The sequence below is a fragment of the Cervus canadensis genome, chromosome 22 (genome assembly GCF_019320065.1).
Source record: "Cervus canadensis isolate Bull #8, Minnesota chromosome 22, ASM1932006v1, whole genome shotgun sequence".
Taxonomy (NCBI): Eukaryota; Metazoa; Chordata; class Mammalia; order Artiodactyla; family Cervidae; genus Cervus; species Cervus canadensis.
In genome coordinates this window covers 44,428,973-44,441,304 of record NC_057407.1, presented here as the reverse complement: position 1 = coordinate 44,441,304, position 12,332 = coordinate 44,428,973, and the positions used below count along the sequence as shown (strand labels likewise).

At 49.3% G+C, this 12,332-nt stretch overlaps 1 protein-coding gene and 1 long non-coding RNA gene across 8 annotated transcripts in view; one reads left to right on the top strand and one right to left on the bottom strand.

Annotated features, from left to right (window-relative positions):
- LOC122425011 overlaps positions 1 to 12,080 on the top strand; it is a 35,269-nt gene extending 23,189 nt beyond the window's left edge. The window contains exons 5-8 of one of the 2 annotated variants that reach the window (XR_006264648.1): positions 812 to 928; positions 3,330 to 7,326; positions 10,485 to 10,751; positions 12,022 to 12,080. This is a non-coding gene — a long non-coding RNA (uncharacterized LOC122425011). Of the gene's footprint in view, positions 1 to 811; positions 929 to 3,329; positions 7,327 to 10,484; positions 11,283 to 12,021 lie in introns of those variants that run through there. The other variant, XR_006264649.1, reaches the window with a different exon arrangement.
- The window catches only part of CCDC13 (coiled-coil domain containing 13), a 36,389-nt gene that overhangs the window by 21,253 nt on the left and 2,804 nt on the right, over positions 1 to 12,332 (bottom strand). For 3 of the 6 annotated variants that reach the window (XM_043443279.1, XM_043443275.1, XM_043443276.1), the window contains exons 1-2: positions 868 to 1,248; positions 617 to 733 (exon numbers count right to left, since the gene is read on the bottom strand). In XM_043443279.1, coding sequence (XP_043299214.1) covers positions 617 to 733; positions 868 to 1,140 — 390 coding nt within the window. In that variant the 5' untranslated portion in view covers positions 1,141 to 1,248. Of the gene's footprint in view, positions 1 to 616; positions 734 to 867; positions 1,249 to 5,305; positions 5,396 to 6,982; positions 7,126 to 10,553; positions 10,703 to 12,332 lie in introns of those variants that run through there. The other 3 variants (XM_043443280.1, XM_043443277.1, XM_043443278.1) reach the window with 3 other exon arrangements.

Below are 12,332 nucleotides of genomic sequence, written 5' to 3'. Positions count from 1 at the left end.
GAAACTGATCTAGCGTACCAAGTCTCTGGTGCTTGTTTCCACAATAGAACTCTGTTTTGGAAATCTTGGCTGGTCTGAGTGGTTCCAGCAGGGAAGACAAATGCCAGAGAATTCACTATGTAAATAAAAATAAATAATGAACCAGCTGGGCCTGCCTCCCAAGTCTGAGCATTTTCCTTTGAAAGGGGCCTTTAATCCACAAACAACCTTTCCATTTTCTAATATTAGAGACAGCAGAGGACAGGAGGTGGGTCTTGGTAGGCTTCCAAGTCCAAGGTGGCTTATTAAGGAGACACCCAGGGTCTGTTGGGGTACACATAGCACAGGGATGGTTTAAGGGACTTTCCAGGGTGGACAGCGCTGTCTTCCGTCCAGGGTTGGGTGGGCACCACAAGGGCCTCTGTGCAGGGACCTGCAGCGGCCAGCAATCCCCCTTACCAGATGGGTCTGTTTAAAGAGCTGGTGGAAGGAAGTTACTGGATCTGGAGTCTGACCCAGAACAAGCAGCATGATGCTCACGGGACCAAACTCCTGAATGGAAGCCATTGTCCAGCCGTGCCCTTCCCAGCCCTAGTCCCAGCAATACAAGAGGACCTGAACTCTGGCCCGGAAGTACCTTCTGGGCCATCCGGAGCTCCTGCTTCACAGCCTGGATCTGGTTGCGGAGGTCACTCATCTTCAAGTTTGTGGCCGCCAGCCTGTCCTGCAAGACTTTCACCTCTGGGTTCTCCGGCTGGTTGGGAAAGACAGGAGGGAGAGAGGTCACTTGAAGCCTAAACAGTAATAATACTCACAGTCTCCGTTTCTCCAGGTGTGTGCAGGTACCACGCTAAGGCTCAACAAGAGGAACCCATCTCATCCTCATACCCGCTGTGAGGTAGGTCCTGTCGTCAGCCCATCGTGGATGCAGAGCAGAGGCTGGTGGAAGGTGAGCCCCTTGGCTTGAGGGACCTCAAGGGGAGTAGGGATGTGGATCCTGGCAGCCCAACTTTGGGGGCTGAGCCCTGTGCTCAAGTGTGGCACCCCACACGTGTGGACACCTGTGGTTGACCACAGCCCGGGAGCATCTGGAAGAGGCTGTTCCCCACCTCCCAGGCACTCACAGACTGTGGGCTCTCTGCTGTGTGCAGAGACTGGCATCACAGCAAATCCGCCCTCACTCAGGATGAAGAGGAAACGGGTTTATTTATAGAAGCCTGCCCTAGCTTGGCAGCAGGGCCACAACCATTCTAACTCAGGGCCTCCCTCTCCTAGAATCGTCAGACTGGGCCTTGGGCTCCCTTTCCTGGCAGTACGTTCACTAAATAGAAATAAGGACCCAGGGCTTCCCTGGTGGCTCACTGGTAAAGAATTTGCCTGCCAATGCAGGAGACACGGGTTTGATCCCTTATCTGGGAAGATCTCACATGCGGCAGAACAAGTGTGCCCATGTGCCACAGGTACTAAGCCTGTGCTCGAGAGCCCAAGAGCTGCAACTCCTGAGCCCACGTGCTGCAACTACTGAAACCTGTGCGCCCTAGTGCTCTGCAACAAGAAAAGCCACCCAATGAGAAGCCTGCACACCGCAACTAGAGAAAAGCCCAAAACTCGGCACAGCCAAAAACAAATAAATGAATGAATAACATTATTTTTTGAAAAAAGAAATCAGGACCCAGTTTAATCCCCCAGTGCTCCATTTCTGTGGCATAAAGAATTGCAGGAACCATGAAAACTCTGCCTGTTGGAGTTCTTAGCAGTGTCTTTTTTTTTTTTTTAATAATATTTCATGTAAACTATTTGGATGAAATTTTTCTCAAAATGGCGAGCTAATGTGCTCCGCATTTCTGGCTTCAATAGAAGTTCCTGAGGCTCACAGAACTTTGGCATTAAAGGGACTCCAGGGCCAGCCCATTCAAACCCTTTCCATAGGTGATGAAAATAAGTTCCTGAGAAGGGAAATACATGCCCTCCCAGGCACACAGCTGGCTGAGGTGACAGCAGTAGGATTAGAAGCCTGGTCCTTCCCTTGCACCAACTGATTCTCCCAGTTTAAGCTGGGACTGATGCCTTTGCATAGTGGCAACAGGTACACTGGTTGGTGGGCTGAGGGTCCCACTAGGCAGTGACACTGAGACCATCTGCTCCTGTCCCAAGACATCAGGTGGCTTAAACTTCTGGGAAACAGGGTGGATACCACAGTGGCTTGCTGAATTTTTCTTAGTAGGCACAGATTAAAACCTCCAGGGAATGTTGGTGAGAGATAGACCCCAGGAGACTGGGGGTGGGGAGCCCCATGGACCCCAGAGGTTCTGGGCATCCCCTGTGAAAACCACTGATCAGAGCAACTAGACCTGCACACACAGCCAGGAAAGCCTGGACTCACGGGGTCTCCTCACCTAGGAAATGCCTGCGTCCTCACAGCGCCACCATGAGGCTGAATAGAGTAACCAGTGTGAGCAGAATTTGCAACCTGAGAACTTAGGCAAAACACAAGGGCATCTTTTTATTTTTTTTAATCTAATTTTTTGTCTGTCCCTCCCCCGTCTGGCTGTCTGCCATCCCTTCCCACTGCTGTTGGGGGCCTGTCTGCCTCCTGCTAAGGTGCTGCTTTGAATCTGCCCTGGGTTAGGAAGCAGCAGCCCCTGCCTGACAACCCCCCTCCCGCCCTGTCCCCCAGGCTCTGGTGGGTGGTGGTGCAGAAACTGAGAGAACTTGAGAGCATAAGGGCACAGAAAGGCCACTCAGACTGCATCTCAGTCTGGAGCCCAGGCAGCCACACACCTCTCCAAGCCTCATTTTCTCGTCTGTGAAATGGGGGCATCTTATACCAGCCCCGGGGGTACCTGTGAGTGTTGATGGGATAATGCATGTGCTCCTTGGGGCAGATTCTGACAGACGGTGATGCCCAGGGGGCATAACTTGACTTGGGTCAGCAGCTGGCAAAGGTGGCTGAGGGTTAGATGGTGTTGTGGTGAGGGCATCACCCCATCTGCTCTGTCAGGCTCCACACCTCACCCCCAACCCGGGAAGCTGTGCCAACCCCACCTCCTTGGCATTTCAGAGCTGTTTCTGCCCAGAGTGAGATACCACAGGCTTTCTGGGGGTCTTGGCTTTTTCCCCTGAGGGAATACCTGAAATGGTGTCTAGGGGAGCAGACAGTGCCAAGGCCACACACAACAACAGCTTCACGAGGCCCCATGCAGAGAGGGCGTTCAGCTTCACTCTGGAATGCACTTGGAGTTCTGGGCCCAGACGGGGGTGAGCCCGAAGGCTATGGAGCCTGGCCCAGGCCTGGGTTGGCCTGAACAGTCTAATGAAAGGGACATGGCTATTGTTCTCGCTCTCATCAGAAGAGGCTGGGGAAGACGTGTGTCCTGAGGAGTGGAGACTGCAGTCCATCAGAAACCTCCCAGGCTCCCTGCTGCCAGAGAACAAAGTTGGAGCTCCTGCTCCACCTACTGTCAAGGCTTCCTTCCGCAGGTGACCCCACCCCTTGTTTGTTCCCCTTTGTTATGTTCCCCTTTCCCTCCTCATGGGCCCTGGGCTGCAGCCAAATGTTGTCTAACTGATGCCCAGCTAACAGACAGAATAGGAACAGTGACACTTTCCTGCTCTGAGCTTGCGCTGCTTCTGCTGGAAGGGCCACCCCTACCTTCCTACTCCAGCAAGGCCACCTCAGGAAGCCCTTGCCCATCCCACCTCCTGGCCTCGGGTGGAGTGCGTTCCCTCTGTGAACTCCGAGCCAGGGGGCTCTCCCTGAGGGCCCTGTCCCTGCTCCTTCCTTCAATATGCCTACTCATCTCCCCTATTGAGCCCCCTTGTGGACAGTGGGCTGGTCTTTGATTCTCTGTGTTACAGAAAATCCCATCAGGCTCAACAAGTGACTGAATGAGCAGTTTCCCACCCAGCACAGTCCCAGTCAGAGATGGGGATGTACATGGGGCAGCTTAGCAGCATCCCCCAGAGCTGGGCAGAGCGCTGAATGACACCCAGTCTGGCCCCCACTGAGGGCAGAGCCCCTCCACTGCCTCCCTAGCAATGAGACAGGTCTACACAAGACTAGCCTTCAAGAGATATGTCGCCCTGTACATGGAGGGGCCCATCACTGTACACCGAGGAGAGGACGGAATTCTCCTTGAGACAGGCATGATGTGGCTTGACCCTGAGTCATAGACAACAGGGACGATTGGGTGGAAAAGGGGGCACTGAACTGGGAGTACTGAGGCTTAGATTCCGTTTCACCAACTCATTTGGCTTAAGAAAACAATGGGGGGATTTCCTTGGCTGTCCAGTGATTAGAACTTGGTGCTCTCACTGCTGGGGCCCCAGGTTCAATCTCTGGTCAGGGAACTAAGATCCATAAACCATGTGGTGCAGTCAAAAAAAACAAGAACAAAAAAAAACTGTGGGGAGGCCTCCTGGGATGTTCTTGAGTGTGTGCTCAGTTGCTCAGTCATGTCTGGCTCTTTGTGACCCCATGGACTGTAACCCATCAAGCTCCTCTGTCCATGGGGATTCTCCAGGCAAGAATACTGGAGTGGGTTGCCATGCTCCTCCTCCAGGGGATCTTCCCAACCCAGGGACTGAACCCTCATCTCCTCTGTCTCCTACATTGGCAGGCAGATCCTTTACCACTGAGCCACCTAGGAAGCCTGTTCTTGAGACTCTGAGCTATTTATTGTCTGGCTTGGGTTCGGTGCCCCTCACCAGTAGCCCACTGGGTCAGACTGCCTTCCTTCATGGAATTGTAATTCCCATTTCCTGGGTTTCATGGAGGCTCACTGGTTTAGTAAAAACTGGAATCTTGGAAACAGCCCCCATTCCCAGTAATCACTTTTACTCTGTAGATTTGGAGTTCCACCAAGGGAAGACTTACCACAATATGGATTGCCTCCCTCTGAAACCAGGGTTCCATTGAGGAAGAGTGAGCTCCCTGTCGCTGGGGTAAGGTAGAGGCTGGATGTCTCCCAGTGAGAAGGCTGTAACAGAGATCCTTCATGGCTGGGCTGAGAGCGGGAGGCCAGCTGGACCAGGCCTTCCCTCCTGATCCTGAAATTCTAGAATTCCAGGGTCCTCAGGCCCCTCCTAACCTCCCTCTCTGGGAACTAAATCAGTTAGACCCTCAGTAGCCTTCACTGGGGCATTCCTGGCCTCAGACGGTAGACTCGGTCACTGTGCCCTGATGGCTACTCTGAGGATGCTGCTGCAGTAGCAGCACTGGCTCAGCAGCGGGGTGGAGGTGGACCCCCGAGAGAGACACCTGCACCCCCATGGAAGAGGGGAGCCCAGGCCTCACACACTCCCCAGCACAGAAGAGAATTCATACCAAGACTTTGTCTCCCATCTGGGTCCTCGGTGGCTTGGCTCCTGCGTCAGTGGGTCCCTTGGCTGGCAGCCTGGCCTGCGTCATCTGCAGCTGAAAAAGCAAACCTGGCACTTAATATTTGATTCTACTCAGTGGTTGTGGCACCTTGAGTGAAGGCCTCTGGTGCTGCCGTCAGATGTGTAGTCACTGATCTCAGTAGCCTGTCTCTTCAGCTCACTTTAAGGCCCATTAATGGAAGAACTGTCTTTTACAAGCCATTCTGCGATGGGAAAGGGTTTAATTGATTGTTTGCCCCATTCCCAAGTCACGGAATGGAGCAGTCCTAGGATTCATGAACAGCTTAATAAATAATGATTCTGCAGCCATGATCTGCATCTAATAACAGCCTGGGAGACAGAGAGAAAAGGAATTACAGACTTCACCTTACACTCAAGGAAACAAGGTCAGAGACTCTAAGAAACCTGCCTGACAGGCTTGTGGGCTGGCCAAGACCGCCGCTATATACAGACAGTCAACCAACCCTTTAAGGGCTTCCCAGTTGTCCTTCACACCAAGACCACCCCTGTCTGACACGGCTGGGCATGACCCGCCCTCCCACCTCTTTGACCTCACCTTGCTCCACGCTCGGTCACACTGGCCCTCTTTCAGGCCTTTATCCATATTTAGGTCCTCTGCCCCTGCTGGGTCCCCTGTCTGGAGGCCCCAGCCTCAATCCTCCGAGTCTAGCCCCTTTTCATCCTCCAGGGACCCACTGTGCATGCTACCTCCTCGAAGGGGCCTTTGCTGCTGGTCTGACTCCAGGAGGAAAAGAATAGGACTATTTTGCGCCTCACAGTCTCCCCAGGGCCTGGCACAGAGCCTGAGATGGTTCTCAAAAAAAATTTGTTATAGAATAAAGAGGTTCTAATGCAATGCCAAGTATAATGCCTGAGGAGGGTTTTGGAGAACAACAGAACTGGATTTGAAGTCTGGCACCACCACATGCTGTGTGACTTGAGAAAGCCTCTTAACCTCTGCCAGCCTCAGCTCCTCCAGCCACAGGAGGAGAAGCTATGCACGTAGGTTCATTCCAGCTCTGGAGGGACCATGAGCCGCTGGGGCTGTGCCCTCGCTCAGCTGGAGGCGTTTATGATCAGCTGTGAGAGGGTAGGGGCAGCAGAGAGGGAAGGTGGACAAACATGGGACAGACTGATGGAATGTTCCTGGTTCTAGCTTCAAGTTAGCCAGAATCCCTGATAATGTATCTAACAACATCTTTTTGGTGCTAACTACCTGCTAGGTACTGTTCTAAGCATTTTACAACATTAAGTCATTTAATCCTTAGAAAACGTTGAGGTGAGCGCCATTATCACTGCCATGTGACTGGTGGAGGAAATTGAGGCACAGAGAGACTGTAACTGGCTCAAAGTCACAATGCAAGTTGGTGGTGGAGCTGACATTCACACCTGGGTGGTCAGGCTCCAGGCTCGCATCCTCTCCAGTGTGCTGGGTTACCTCTCCAGGCCTGCTTCCTCCTTGCTTCCCAACACTCCCCTCTCAGGATATGACAGACTGAGGGACTCAGGGCAAACACTGGCCCAAAGTCCTTGCGAAGGACCCAAGGCATCTAAGTGTGTTCCCTCTCTGGAGGAGTGGTGTGGGGTGTGAGGAGCCCACGGCGCACCTGAGATTCCTCACCTCCTGCTCCAGTTCCTGGATGCGGTTGCTCAGCTGCCGCACCCTGGTCTTCGCACCCTCGGACTCTGCCATCAGCACCCGGTTCTTTTTGGACAGCTCGACGATTTTGGTGGCAATCACATCCCCAGCCACACCAGCTGTCCCTAAAATGAAGGGAAACGGTGAGGTCCATTAAAAACACAGGCCTGCATGTTGAACAAGCTTGCTGCTGCTGACCTGGGCCAGGCAGTGACTGGGGAAACTAGGAGTAGCCCTCGGCCACCTCATGTCGAAGAGGATGATGACACGTAAGGAGAAAGAACCTGGGGAAGGAAACAAAACCTAGAAGTGCAGATGGTCCAGTGGTGAGTTTTCTGGTTATGTTTCCCTCCCAGGACTCAAAAGCATTACAAATCCTGGAACTAGACATCAGAAAGCGGTCAAAGTGATCTGCCCTCTCTCGTCCAAAGGGCAGGCAGTGGGCTCAGAGCGAATGGGGGAAATCCTTTTCTTTTGCTTATTCTTTCCCAACTCTGTCTCCAGACAAGCCCCACTATTTTTTAAAATAATTTTATTTATTTTTGACTGTGCTGGGTCTTCATTATTGCAGCAAGCAGGGGCTACTCTCTAGTTGCGATTCACAGGCTTCTCAGTGTGATGGCTTCTCTTGCTGCAGAGCATGGGCTCGAGGGTGCACAGGCTTCAGTAGTTGCAACAGCTCTGCTCAGCAGTTGTGGCTCTTGGGCTGTAGAGCATAGGCTCAGTAGTTGTGGTGCATGGGCTTAATTGCTCTGAGGCATGTGGGATCTTCCCAGATCAGGGATTGAACTGGCGTCTCCTGTACTGGCAGGTGGAATCTTTACCACTGAACCACCAGGGAAGCCCAAGCCCCACTCTTGAAGCCGCCATCCCCATGATGATAGGGGCAGCAGTAAATGGGCAAGCACAGAAATGCTAAAATATCTGGGTAAATAGAATATTTTATATCGTTAAGTTCTTTAAAATGTGTATTAATATAATTCAGTTCAGTTCAATCACTCAGTCATGTCTGACTCTTTGCAACCCCATGGATGGCAGCATGCCAGGCCTCCCTGTCCATCTCCAACTCCTGGACTTAACTCAAACTCAGGTCCACAGAGTCAGTGATGCCATCCAACCATCTCATCCTCTGTTGTCCCCTTCTCCTCCCACCTTCAATCTTTCCCAGCATCAGGGTCTTTTCAAATGAGTCAGTTCTTCACATCAGGTGTCCAAAGTATTAGAATTTCAGCTTCAATATCAGTCCTTCCAATGAATATTCAGGACTGATTTCCTTCAGGATGGACTGTTGGATCTTCTTGCAGTCCAAGGGACTCTCAAGAGTCTTCTCCAACACCACAGTTCAAAAGCATCAATTCTTTGGTGCTCAGCTTTCTTTATAGTCCAACTCTCACATCCATACATGACTACTGGAAAAACCATAGCTTTGACTAGACGGATCTTTGTTGGCAAAGTAATTTCTCTGCTTTTTAATATGCTGTCTAGGTTAGTCATAACTTTTCTTCCAAGGAGCAAGCATCTTTTAATTTCATGGCTGCAGTCACCATCTGCAGTGAAAAATAAAGTCTGTCACTGTTTCTGCTGTTTCCCCATCTATTTGCCATGAAGTGATGGGACCAGATGCCATGATCTTAGTTTTCTGAATGTTGAGTTTTAAGTCAACTTTTTCACTCTCCTCTTTCACTTTCATAAAGAGGCTCTTTAGTTCTTCTTTGCTTTCTGCCATAAGGGTGGTGTTATCTGCATATCTGAGGTTATTGATATTTCTTCTGACAGTCTTGGTTCCAGCTTGTGCTTCATCCAGCCCAGCATTTCTCATGATGTACTCTGCATATAAGTTAAACAAGCTGGGTGACAATATACAGCCTTGACATACTCCTTTCCTTATTTGGAACAAGTCTTTTGTCCCATGTCCAGTTCTAACTGTTGCTTCCTGATCTGCATACAGATTTCTCAAGAGGCAGGTCAGGTGGTCTGGTATTCTCAACTCTTTCAGAATTTTCCACAGTTTGTTGTGATCCACACAAAGGCTTTGGCATAGTCAATAAAGCAGAAGTAGATGTTTTTCTGGAACTCTCTTGATTTTTTGATGATCCAACAGATGTTGGCAATTTGATCTCTGGTTCCTCTGCCTTTTCTAAATCCAACATCTGGAAGTTCACGGTTCACGTATAATGGTTGAAAGAAAATATGATAGGATTCTCTGATGAGATTTCCAACATACACAGATACAATACTTAAGAGTTGTACTGTAAGGGGGAGGGTAAAGGGGTCCATATGGTGGTAAAATTTCTTCATCCCACTTGAGTGGTAAAATAATACTTCTAAGTAGGCCATGAAAAGTTGTGTGTTGTAAGCACTAGCGCAATCATTAAAGAATTGTACAAAGAAATGGAAAAACTAAAGCAAACATGAAAAATCCAGCCAAAGGAAACCCAGTTTATCAGCTGTCAGCAGCCTGGTTTAAAAACATGAACTGAGCCTGTCAGACTTTCCTCTTCAAAACATGAAGACATCTCCTCTCCCCTTGGAGCCTCTCAGCCTTGAGAGACAGCCTTGCAAAAGCTGCCCCTTTGCATCTGAAACCCAAGCCAGGTTAGGTGTTGCCTTCTCTTCAGTATAGCTTTATTTTAGACAGAAAAGGCCAAAGAATGGAGGGAGGCGTAAGAGTTTTTAAGATACCAAATTCTCCTTGCATTTTAATTCAGCACTGGTCCTCTGGGTGCACCTACTCTTAAGGGCATTTACTAGCAAAGGCAGAGCGGATGCTCCGGCAGATGCCAGGTGAGGCATGTTGCCCTCTGTGATTGGGGACACTGACTTTGTACTTTCTTAGTCAGCCACCTGGGAATTGCTCAATGCATGGAGCAGAGGAAACCAGGGCCAAAGTCTCCACCACATCTGTTAGAACAAGGTCTAGCTTAGAACCACAGAGTCAGTGGTCATGTCCAGTCCATACCACAGGGCTAACATACCCAAGGTCCCTAACAGGCCCATGGGGTCAAGGTCTCAAGCAGCAGAGCCAGGGTCCAAGTCAGACTTGAAGGGACAAGGTCCACTCTAGATGCCGCTGGATTCTAGGAAATCCCCCGGGAACAGCCAAATTCCCTGTCTTATCTACCCTTCTGGCCCAGTAACAGTAAGAGGTATAGAGTAAATGCCTATTTCTGCTGGGGCTTTTCTCACGTCCATGTTTGAGCCAGAGCATCGAGATAGAATGGATGCCATCAGCCCACCGAACGTGCAGCAAATGCCACGGAGAACTGTCATGAGTCCCAGCGATTCACCCACACTGCCTGGAATGCCTGCCCTCTGCCTCTGATGTTCTCGTGCTCCCGGTTCCTGGCATGCTGGCCCACCCTGCCTGCTCCATTCCTCTCCCCATCCCTCATTTCTGGAACTCGGGACAAGCTTGATTACAGCTGACCCTTGCACTCTCTCTTCACACTTGCCCTCCGGAACTTGTTGTTTGTCTGCCCCGTAGGCTCCATGGTAGCTGGGCCAGCCGACCTGGACGTCAGGGTAGGAGCTGTCATGATAGTGGTGCAGTTACCTGTAAAGGCAAATCTGTCTTCTTCTATTTTCTTCTTGAGATGTTTGATTTCAAAGTCCCTCTCCTTCAGCAACTTATATAATCGCCCGTTCTCATCCACTGTTTCCCGGAGTTGATCCCGAAGCTGTTCGATCTCATCTTCAAGCACCCTGCAAGGGAAAGGCAGAATCACAGGCGGCTCAGGCCTCCGTGGCCCAGGTTTGTTGTCCCTGGCTGGGTACTGGGTGGTGACTAGAACTGTTCTGTATAAAACAGGAAGGAGAAATTAAGGGGAATCTCAATGAGCAGATTTTTAGCATACTATTCTCAAAATAGTGATCAAGGACATGCACATAAGTGAAAGGAGCAACAAGCTTTGAATGCTGTGGTTTATTAGGGGTTCAACAGAGCTACGTAAAACCCTGCCCAGAGAATTCATACACCTTCCCAGCATCTATGGGACATGCATAAAAATGTATTGTAGGCTTCAAAGGCAATCTTATCAAACTCCAAATAATGAGCATCATGCAGACCATTTTCTTTAATATTAATTGTCTAAAATCAGAAATCAATACTAAAAAAGGGCAAAAATTCAGAAAAGAACTCCAAAGTTGTCATATGCTTGGAACTAAACTTACACATACACACACGCTGGTAAGTTATTTATGGGTTAAGAAGAAATCATAATGTGTATTATGAAGCATTTAGAATGAATTGACTGTAGAAGCAATATATCTGAGAGCTTGTGAACAGCAGCTAAAGTGATACTTAGAAGGAAATTTATAGTCTTAATTTTTTAAAGATTTTTTGATGCGGACCATTTTTTAAAGTCTTTATTGAATTTGTTACAATATTGCTTCTTTTTTTATAATTTAAAATTATTTATTTTAAAATTTTTGGCTGCACTGGGTCTTGGTTGCTGCATGCAGGCTTTCTTCTAGTGGTGGTACATGGGCTTAGTTGTCCCACAGTATGTGGGATCTTCCTGGACCAGGGATTGAATCGGTGTCCCCTGCATTGAAAGCTGATTCTTAACCCACTGGACCACAAGGGAAGCCCTGCTTCTCTTTTTTGTTTTGGTTTTTTGGCCCCGAGGCATGTGGATCTTAGCTTTCCAACAGGAATCTGCAGCCCCTGCACTGGAAGGCAAAGCCTCAACCAATGGACCACCAGGGAAGGCCCTCTAGTTTTACTTGCATATTGGATCATAGAAAAAGTAAGAGAATGCCAGAAAAACATCTGCTTCTGCTTCATAGACTATGCTAAAGCCTTTGACTGTGTGGATCACAACAAACTGTGGAAAAGTTCTTAAAGAGGTGGGAATACCAGACCATCTTACCTGCCTCCTGAGAAACCTTATGCAGGTCAAGAAGCAATAGTTAGAACCGGATATGGAACAATGGACTGGTTCAAAATTGGGAAAGGAGTAGGTCAAGGCTTATTTAACTTCTATGCTTATATTCACCCTGCTTATTTAACTTCTGTGCAGAGTACATTATGCGAAATGCTGGACTGGATGAAGCCCAACCTGGAATCAAGATTGCTGGGAGAAATATCTATAACCTCAGATATGCAGATGACACCACCCTTATGGCAGAAAGCAAAGAGGAACTAAAGAACCTCTTGATGATGGTGAAAAAGGAGAGTGAAAAAGCTGACTTAAAACTCAACGTTCAAAAAACAAAGATCCTGGCATCCAGTCCCATCACTTCATGGCAAATACATGGGGAAACTATGGAAACAGTGAGAGGCTTTATTTTTGGGGGCTCCAAAATCACTGTGGACAGTGACTGCAGCCAT